The following is a 10,769-nucleotide window of genomic DNA, read 5'->3' on the forward strand; positions in this document are numbered from 1 at the left end:
GCTTGCAAGGCTTCTTATGATGTGCATTACCGAGTGGGCCCAGAGATACCTCTTCGATACTCGGAGTGACAAATCCTAATCTCGATCTATGCCAACCCAAAAAACACCTTCGGAGATACCTGTAGAGCATCTTTATAATCACCCAGTTACGTTGTGACATTTGATAGTACACAAGGCATTCCTCCGGTATCTGGGAGTTGCATAATCTCATAGTCGGAGGAATATGTATTTGACACGAAGAAAGCAATAGCAATAAAACTGAATGATCATTATACTAAGCTAACGAATGGGTCTTGTCCATCACATCATTCTGTAATGATGTGATCCCATTCATCAAATGACAACACATGTCTATTGTTAGGAAACTTAACCATCTTTGATTAACGAGCTAGTCTAGTAGAGGCTTACTAGGGACACGGTGTTTTGTCTATGTATCCACACATGTATCAAGTTTCCAACTAATACAATTCTAGCATGAATAATAAACATTTATCACGAATAAAGAAATATAAAATAACAACTTTATTATTGCCTCTAGGGCATATTTCCTTCACTAAATTATGTCATGCGTCAACCTTGAACCCAAGTGACATCAAACAATCCATGCATACAATCAAACTAAATGAGAAACATCTAAAAAAACTTAAGTAAAAGAAACGAGGGCCTAACGCAGGTACCTGAACACCCTAGCCTAACAAATTGTGATGCCTCAATCCACACCAAGATTAAGCACCTACAAAACTAATTGGGTAGAACATGAATAACACAATGTCAATCAGGCAAAGACAAAAGAAAGGAAAGTAAAGAAGAAAAGAAGGCAACCATGTCGGCTTGTAGCACTGATGCACCTGCATAGTAGAAACATAATCAAACAATCTGTGTGGGCATATCATCGAACATATGATATGCGGATATCGGAAGTAGACCAGACGTATGAACTCGCGGGCGTGTACAGATTGTTTGACTCCGTGTCCTAGAGGATGTTGAGGAAGCTGACGAGGATGAGGGCGACATACTCGGGGAGCTTGTCATCCTAGAGACCTTGTCGAGACATGAAGCCGCAGCTGCGCGTAGATCGACTACCAAGCTTAAACAAGAAAGGCACGTGAAGATTTATTGCCTGGTGTTCATTATAAACAGAAAAGGTCAGGTGATAAAGCTCAAAGCTTCAAGTTACAGTTTTCATGTTTTAAATTCATTATGAGGACATATCATAACTGCGAGGATCACAATCTTTCCTTTGATTTAAGAATGGTGATAGTTGGCTATCTGAGATCTTGTAGAGAAATCGAACAAGATCATATTGCCTATTTAAAAAGATGTATCTGAATTTATCACATTATTTTATTATGTCAGTATCTGAACATGTGCCAGAAACTAATATGGTATGTGGTTGTCAATAGAAATTGTAGGATCCCACTGTATATGCCATATACTTAAAGTCTTTTTATTTCTTATCGAGAACCTAGAGTTGTCTAAATAATTTGCCGCCAAATGAGATGGCCCGACATTTCACAACCTGATGCCATTTGATTTAGAGGCTTTAATTTACGAGATCTTAGAAATGAGGAACAAAGCTACTCCATCCGTCCGGAATTACTTGTCGCGAAAATGGATGTATCTAGACGTATTTTAGTTCTCGATACATCCATTTCCGAGAACGGAGGGAGTACAAAGAATGCTGCCCTCCACCAATGAGCAGTGCTAACCAAAAAATTTATTAGTTGGGTTCAACTCAAACTGACCCTGGTTTTTTGTGCGCGTGTATGTCGGGATCTGCGATTGAATTGACCCTAGATTCAAATTCCACTTTTGTCCAAAGGGCTAGAATGCAAACGCGAGAAATGTAAGTGTAAAAGGCTTAGAATGACAACGTGACAAATATAAGTTGAAAAAGGCCTATGTTGGAGTATTTTGAAATTTTAATTCATGGTTTTCCTATGTTGTCAACATCCTTTCCTTACCCTCGAATTTAGACAGATGTGGGTCTAGATACGTATAGATTAAGGCGCGGTTATCCAGGAGAGATATTTATGATATTTATTTTCTTACCAAAATGAAGAAGAAAAACGCATGTGTTTTTTCACCACGGTCGGAGCGCAGATGCCAAGGGGAAATGGAAACGGGGCACGGCTCCGACGGACGGCGAGCCCCCACCAACCCCTCCTTTCCCATAAAAACGGCGTCTTTTTTCTCTCTCACACCAGCCGGTCAGCTTGGAGGCGAGCATCACCGCCTGCCCCACCCACGAGCGCCACCAACCACCCACCCTGCACCGCCACCGGCCAGAGAAAGCAGATCAACAGCCGGAGGCGAGCTCGGTAGGTAGCGGCCATGGAGGCCGCCGCGGCCATCCGGAGCGCGGCCGCGCCGCGGATGCGCCTCGCCGGGAGGAGCAGCAGGGGATCCGGCGCCGCGGCGGCGCGCGCGATCCCGGTCAGCCGCAGCGACTGGCAGACGGCCTGCGCCATCCTCTCCAGCACCAACGACTCCCCCACCCCGCCGGCGCCGAAGGTGAACGGCCAGAACAACATCAACAAGCTAGCCGCGCCGGCCATCCCCGGCTCCGAGGACGCCGTCTCCGGCCTGGATCTGGTGCTGGCCGCGGGCGCGGGGAACCTGCCGCGCCCGCTCAGCATCAGCGACCTGTCCCCGGCGCCGCTGCACGGCGCGCAGCTGCGGGTGGCCTACCAGGGCGTGCCGGGCGCCTACAGCGAGGCGGCGGCCGGGAAGGCGTACCCGGGGTGCGAGGCCATCCCGTGCGACCAGTTCGAGGTGGCGTTCCAGGCGGTGGAGCTGTGGATCGCCGACCGCGCCGTGCTCCCCGTGGAGAACTCCCTGGGCGGCAGCATCCACCGCAACTACGACCTGCTCCTCCGGCACCGGCTCCACATCGTGGGCGAGGTGCAGCTCCCCGTCCACCACTGCCTGCTCGCCCTCCCGGGGGTCCGGCGGGAGCTGCTGGCCCGGGTGATCTCGCACCCGCAGGCGCTGGCGCAGTGCGAGCACACGCTGACGCGCATGGGCCTCAACGTGGCCCGCGAGGCCTTCGACGACACAGCGGGCGCCGCGGAGCACATCGCGGCGCACGCGCTCCGCGACACGGCCGCCATCGCGTCGGCGCGCGCCGCGGAGCTGTACGGCCTCCAGGTCCTGGCGGACGGCGTGCAGGACGACGCCGGGAACGTGACCCGGTTCGTGATGCTGGCGCGGGAGCCCATCATCCCGCGGACGGACCGGCCGTTCAAGACGAGCATCGTGCTGGCGCACGACCGGGAGGGCACCTCCGTGCTGTTCAAGGTGCTGTCGGCGTTCGCGTTCCGGGACATCAGCCTGACCAAGATCGAGAGCCGGCCGCACCGGCACCGGCCCATCCGGCTGGTGGACGACGCCAACATCGGCACCGCCAAGCACTTCGAGTACATGTTCTACATCGACTTCCAGGCGTCCATGGCCGACGTGCGCGCCCAGAACGCGCTCGCCGAGATCCAGGAGTTCACGTCCTTCCTCAGGGTGCTCGGCAGCTACCCCATGGACATGACGCCCTGGGACGCCGCGCCGTCGTCCTCCTCCTCCGATCAACAGCAGCGCGGCTAGATGATAGCTAGCTCCATGTTACTACATTACTGTCAATTCAATCAATATGCGCAAGAGATTCGTTGTTAATCTATCCCCCCCTTTGATGCTCCGCTGCTCGCTACAATTTTCCTCTGTTAATTTTGCTCTCCCAGCCATTGGGCCAAATTCTTTGTGAACAAATTCGTTGAGAAAAATCAATCATTGGGCCAAATTCTTTGTGAACAAATTCGTTGAGAAAAATGAATGAATGAATCAATCATTGGTGCCAGAGTGAGGGTCTTGGAGTTGGGCAGCTCGAAATGGGTGGCATGCATTTGGATTGTTCTTCCATTTGCAGCAATTCCTTTTTGGTGCTGGGGTGAAATGAATGAAACCAACCAAAAACGAAGAACAGCATCTTGCTCCACGATGTCGGTCGTGGGAAGTCAGAAGCATGATTTGCTGGGTTTGTGATTTGTCCAGGAGAAGTAACCCAACTCCAAGTGTCCATGCAAGTACTGTTCTTTGATTTCTGCTGCAACTTTGGTAGGTCCTGAGAAGAAGTGCGTCCGTCCATGTGATGAAGGTCAGAGATTGCCACTGAAACGCTGTAGTGATAATCTGTTATACTGTACAAACAAACTGCCAGTGAAACGCTGTAGTGATAATCTGTTGTACAAACAAACGCATCTTCCTCACAGTTTTAGTTGGGACACGAGATTAAGGCTAACTCCACCGCGCGACCCCAAACGGACGTCCGTTTTGTCCGGTTTCTGTCCGTTTGGGTAGGGATTTGAGGTCTTGTCTGGGCCTGTCCTGGGATGCGGTGGCCGTGCGCCCAGCGCGCGGCCGCATCCATTTGCCCCATCCTGTTTGTCAGGGCCAAAAATGCCCAAATTTGCATCAAAACTAGTTTCCAACCCAAATATTTGTCTGAAAATTAAAATAGTTTTACAACCAAATCGAAATTGTCTTGACTGAACATAAATTGGACCAATACATCTATTGGTTGCCAATGTGATCCCAGACATGCTCAACCAAGTCATTTTGAAGATTCAAATGAGTGTGCCAATCACGCATCTCACGGTGGAATTGGACAAACTGTTCAAATGTGGCCGGGTCTTGGTGCAGGGGCTCAATATTTTCACCTTGATAATCAAATCCTTGGTCGAAGATACTCTCATCACGCTCGTCCTCGACGATCATGTTGTGCATAATCACACAAGCAGTCATCACCTCCCAAAGCTTCCCTTCATCCCATGACAGTGCAGGGTTTCGAATGATACCCCACCGGGATTGAAGCACACCAAAAGCACGTTCCACATCCTTTCTAACACTCTCTTGCATTTGGGAAAATCTCTTTCTCTTCTCACCTTGGGGTTTCGAGATTGTCTTCACAAAAGTTTACCATTGAGGATATATACCATCTGCTAGATAGTATCCCTTGTTGTACTGGTGGCCGTTGATCTCAAAGTTGACAGGTGGGGAGTGGCCTTCTGCAAGCCTTGCAAAGACTGGAGAGCGCTGCAGCACGTTGATATCATTGTGAGAACCTGCCATGCCGAAAAAAGAATGCCATATCCAAAGATCTTGCGATGCCACCGCTTCTAATATGACAGTGCACCCGTTAACATGCCCCTTGTACTGGCCCTGCCAAGCAAATGGACAGTTCTTCCACTCCCAATGCATACAATCTATGCTGCCAAGCATGCCTGGAAAGCCTCTAGCTGCGTTAGTCGCCAAAAATCTCTCTGTATCAGCGGCAGTTGGCTGCCTCAAGTACTCTGGGCCAAACACCTCGATCACGGCCTGGTAAAACTTGTACATTGACATCAGACATGTTGTCTCACTCATACGCACACACTCGTCCACCAGATCGCCTGGAATACCATATGCAAGCATGCGGATGGCCGCGGTGCATTTCTGGTAAGAGGAGAATCCGAGCTTGCCAAGGGCATCCGTCTTGCACTCGAAGTATGGGTCATGAGAAACCACTCCCTCTCGGATACGATTGAACACATGCCTTGCCATACGAAAACGGCGACGAAATTTATCCTGCTTGAAGAGCGGGGTGTTGGCAAAGTAATCGGCATAAAGCAGGGCGTGGCCTCTCTTCCTGTTGCGGTTCAGGTTGGGAGCACGGCCAGGGAGTGACCCCCTGTACCGAGGAAGCTGCCGTTGAATATGGTCGTGAACGACCAGTGCAGCCACTGTCGTGGTTCTAAGTCTGACAGTAGAATGGGGGGTAGGTATGGAGAGGCAAGATCCTAGCTATGGAGTAGTTGTACACACGAGTGTTTTACGAGTTCATGCCCTTCTCGGAGGAAGTAATAGCCCTACGTCTCGGAGCCCGGAGGCGGTCGACTGGTTTATGTGTATATGGGTTACAGGGGTGCGAACCCTTCTACCAGTGGAGGGGGGCGGCTTATATAGAGGACGCCAGGACCCCAGCCAGCCCACGTAGCAGAGGGTTAAAGTACATTAAGGCCTGGCGTTACTGGTAACGCCCTACATAAAGTGTCATCATGACCATTAAGACTACTTAATTACAGACCGTTTGGATACAGAGTAGATCTTGAACTCCTGGTGGTCGAGTGAGTCTTCATGGTTGAGTGTCTTCAGGTTCGTCGAGTGTCTTCTAGCCGGTCGAGTGGAATCCCTCTTGGTTGACTGAAAGACGGCTTCTTCTAAGAGATGTCCTTGGGGAGGGTACTTTGGACAGGTCCGTAACCCTACCCTAGGTACATGACTTCATCAGTAGCCCCCGAATGGATCGAGGTTTGAGTGAGGACGGAGTTGGCAGTCTTTCCGACCTGCTTTCTGGTACTGTAAAGGCGTTTTTGCTCAGGATCAATGACTTCTAAGTGAGGGTGTCAACTTTCTTCAGTCGCCTTGATCCATTCTTTATATCTGTCGAGTGAACTTTATGAACTTGGAGATTTCCGAGCGACGGATCGCAGGAGATCTTCCATCTGACAAGTTGCCCTGTTGGTTAGTGGATTTAGTGGGATCCGGATTTTGGGAAGCGCGTGAAGCGGAGAACGCCGCGGTACTCGGACGGGATAAGGCAGGGACGCCTTGATCTCCGTGCTGCCTTTTTCGCCACGTATCGCGTGCGCGACTGTTTCGGGATTTGACAGGATTGCCTGGGCCTACCCGTCAGTCACTCGGAAGTGACCCCATATAAGGAATCGGACGGAGGTTTTCCGAACAGTGCTTCCTCATTCTCTCCTCCCTCGTCCCCAGATTCATCTGCTGCGCTCGCTAACTGCCCAGCGCCGCTGCTCCGTTCGGGCTTCGTCGGCGGCAATGGTGAAGGAGAAGACGGCAGCTTTGGAGCGGGCGAAGAAGGCGACGGCGCAAGCGAAGGGGAGAGCGCCCAGTCGGGGTGGCTCCTCGTCGCGGTCTCGCCTGCCGCAGGGTTGGATCCAAGGAGATTGGATCCGCTCGACCATCACCCAGAAGGACCTTGATGACCTAGCCAATGAGGGGCTGATCGAGCACGGAGCAGCGAGGCTCCCGAGGACGGAGTGTCAACCGCAACCTCAGGAGGGTGAGTGCGTCCTCTTGGCGACTCATTTAGATCGAGGGTTTTCTTTGCCGCCGCATCTTTTCTTCCGAGGATTTCTGAATTTCTTCGGAGCTCAGCTTCACCATTTCACTCCGAATTCCATCGCCTATCTCTCCGCCTTTGTATCTCTGTGTGAGAATTTCTTGGGTTGCCGGCCGCACTGGGGCCTCTTCAAACATATATTCACTTGTCGTTCCCAGACGGTGAAAAAGGCCAGCCCCAATGACGAGAGAACCCAGGTGATCCAAATGTGCGGGGGTCTCGGGGTCCAGATGAGGAGCAAGAGCGCTTTTCGTGCTATGACCCTTCCCGAGTCGGTCACAGGGTGGCAGTCGACCTGGTTCTACTGCCAAGACCGGTCGACGCCAAGGCAGTCGACCGGGCTCCCTCCCTTCTCCATGAGTCGAGTGAACAAGCCCTCCTCTCTGAAAGTAGTTCCGGAGGAGAAGGCTCAAGTGAAAATGTTGATGGAGCGAGTAGTTCAGTTGATTCGTGATGGTGTGACCGGCATGGACCTTCTGGAGGTTTTCCTTCGGCGGCGCATCCAACCACTCCAGTACCGGGGCCACCCGATGTGGCTGTATTCTGGTACTAAAGACACCAGTTGGGTCCACCCAGAGGAGGTCGACAATGCTACATTGGAGAGGTGGATGACTGCCATCACGGGGAACAAGGACAACCCTCGGGGAGCTAGGAGGATCGTTCCACACGACCAGTCTTATGAGGTGGACAAGGTATGACTATTTTTTCCCGATTGCTCCGTCCATTTTGTTTTGTCGTAAATCGGTCGATTGACCTTTGTCTTGCTTGCTGTCTTTCAGGAAACCACTGAGTTGTACTCGATGCCCAACGGGGCGCAGGCGCAGGCCGAAGAGGAGGAGGGAAGCGGAGGCAAAAGTCATGAAGAGTGGGAGTCGGACACCGACGAGGGTGAGGAAGACGTAGGTTCCGACGAAGAAGAAGAGGAGGAGGAAGTTGCGCCTCCTCGTTCCGAAAGAAGGTCCAAGCTCGTCCACGATCCTGCGGCTGATCGTGGCAAGGGAGTCGCGCCAGCTGGGCAGTCGACCAAACGCCCTCGGACAACTTCGCCGGTGCCGACTGAAAAGGCGTCGAAGCAACCCCAAGCGGCCCCGTCAAAACCGGTGAAAGCTCTACCGAAGATGAGGATGGAGATCCCGACTGTCTCTGGGTAACGGTCATAACTCACGTTTTTCATTTTTGGTCGATTCAATCACTAACCGACTGATATTTGCAAATCGCAGTGCTGCTACTTCTGAGACTTCAGCCAGGCATGAGGATCAAGAAATGGAAGATGCTGCGACTTCTCAGCCTGGTATGATCCGCGCGGTTTTGCTTTTGGTCGATTGAATCTTTATTTTTGACTTTGAACTTCTTCTGCAGCTCCACCTAGCGTTGTCATCAATCTTCCTGACGATGACGATGAAGCGCCCCTGAGGCAGAGGAGGAGCAGGAAGGCGACTGCTGGCAAGGCTGCTCAGGCTGTGTCAGTGCCTGGACCACAGATTCCAGAAGGGAGCAACATCGCTCGGGCTACCGTGTCCTTTGCGGAGCCATTGACGGTTGCCCGCCCTTCATCGTCGAGTGCTGACCCGCCTTCTCTCTTCTCCACCTACCATGTCCCGGAGGGTCAAGCAAGCGCTGCCAAGGAAGCCATACGTCAGGCCGGGATTATGATGGAGCAGGTGAAGGCCACCCGAACTGCCAGCCAAGCAGCTTATGACGCGAGCTCAGCTCTCCAGAGTAATGTCCAGGTTAGTTGAATACCGACTAGAAATCTTGATATTTGTCATGCACCCACTGGGTGTGTCGATGGTGTGTTGATTCTTCGGTGGACTGCTGGCAGTCGATTATATTCTTTGTGTCTTGAGATTTTTCACTTTACTCGTGCCACTCGACCATGGTCGAGTGGAACAATGAAACTGGTGGGGGCACGCTGAGTGCACCCACTGGGTGTAGTCCCCGAGACCGTGGTCGATTGCTGGCAATCGGCTATGGTCTGATAATTTCTTCTCTTTTTTTACTGCTTCCGGTCGACTGATCGACTCTGAGTCTAGCTGATAGAACTAGTGGGGGCACGCTGAGTGCACCCACTGGGTGTAGTCCCCGAGACTACAGTTGAATGTTTTGATTCGTCTGTAGTCTTAGAAATAGTACGGTTTTTCCTTTAGTCACTCGGAAGTGATTTGCTGTTGATGTTTGTCGACTAAACTTTCGCAGAAATCTTGTGACCTTGTTTCTCGCTATACCGAATTGGAGAACAAGTATATCCAGCTTGAGCTTGACCAAAAGCTTGTCCAAGAGAACTTCACGAAGGCGAAGGAGGAGGCAAAAGGTATGTTCGGTGAGAATCTTGACGACTGTCCTTGCTTCTTGCCTATCTCCGATTCTGATCTTATTGTGATTTTCGCAGAAAAACTCAGAGATGCTCTGAAGAAGAAGGACCTTGACCTTGCCAAGGCACAGAAAATGGCCGCAGACAAGACTAGGCTTGCAGAAGAGAAGTTGGCTTCTGTCAACAAACTTGAAGAAGAAAATACTAATCTGAAAGCTGCTCTTGACGTGGCCAACCAAGAAGTCACTCGACTGAAGAATGCCAATATGGTCCTAGACGACAAAGCTGGTGAACTGGCAGGAAAGAAAAATGACTTGGAGCTTTATCTAGGAGGACTCGCCAAGAAGCTGTTCCTCATGCTCGAAGGTAACCTCTTATCTCTGACTGATAGTTACTGACTTGCTGTAAGGGTGTTAGCTTATCCTTGAATCATGCCCACAGAATTCTGCCAAAACTTTGAAGAAGAGACTAGTCGAGTGGAGACTGGCTTGGATCACATCAATTCTTCGGTGAAGGATGAAACTGCTATGAACGTGCTCCGCCTCGAGTCCCGCATTGCTGCAGCGGTCGATTACCTTGCAAGACTGAAGGCCGCTACATCACGCATTGTCACGTCCCTAGCCTTGCTATGCACTTGGACTAGCTTGGTTGCTGCATCATGTTTAAATTTCATTTAAACCTGAAATGGGGATTGTTCAAACCCTAGCACCAGATCAAATCAAATAGGTTCAACCTAAAATAATCTTCAATGAACCCAAAATGCCTTTGGAAATGTTCATGATTTTTGATAAAGGTGAAAACCTCTCCCAAAAATGATGAGCATATTTCTTGGCCATTTATGGATTTTTGAATTAACTCATAAAGTATTTGAATTTGGGCATTTGAATGCTATAAATAATTTAAATGCTCAAATAATTCTGAAACTAAATGTGGGCTGTTGCATATATTTCAGAAGGTGCCCACAATTATTTTCAGGATTTTTAGAAGTGCTCTGCTATTTTTAATAAAGCCCAAACAACTACAGAAAAAAAGAAAACAGAAAGAGATAAAAGGGTGAGAGAGAAAGGAAACTACCTGGGCCACCTACCCGCAGCCGCTCCGGCCCAGCTCCTGTTTCGGCCAAGCCCACCACCGCCTGGCTCCCTGTCGTCTTCCTCCTTGGACAGAAGGACAGGGGCGCGTGCTCGCCGCCTGCTGGCCATGCGCAGGCCACCTCCACCCTGCCTGCTTCACTCCCCCGATGCCCTGGACCGGCTAAAGCCGCCACGCACCCCCTGGCCCTCTTCT

General features: G+C 50.9%; 1 protein-coding gene across 1 annotated transcript; it reads left to right on the forward strand.

Annotated features, from left to right (window-relative positions):
* The first annotated feature begins 2,189 nt into the window (after positions 1-2,189).
* LOC123113163 (arogenate dehydratase 1) lies at positions 2,190-3,790 on the forward strand. Its single transcript, XM_044534314.1, has one exon. It carries the CDS (start codon positions 2,335-2,337, stop codon positions 3,595-3,597), a length of 1,263 nt encoding a protein of 420 aa, XP_044390249.1. The 5' UTR covers positions 2,190-2,334; the 3' UTR covers positions 3,598-3,790.
* The last annotated feature ends 6,979 nt before the right edge of the window (positions 3,791-10,769 follow it).

The sequence above is a fragment of the Triticum aestivum genome, chromosome 5B (assembly GCF_018294505.1).
Source record: "Triticum aestivum cultivar Chinese Spring chromosome 5B, IWGSC CS RefSeq v2.1, whole genome shotgun sequence".
Lineage (NCBI taxonomy): Eukaryota > Viridiplantae > Streptophyta > Magnoliopsida > Poales > Poaceae > Triticum > Triticum aestivum.

Bases quoted from the DNA above. Each gene is read 5' to 3' on its own strand.
- LOC123113163 (XM_044534314.1), top strand. From the start codon at position 2,335: ATGGAGGCCGCCGCGGCCATCCGGAGCGCGGCCGCGCCGCGGATGCGC.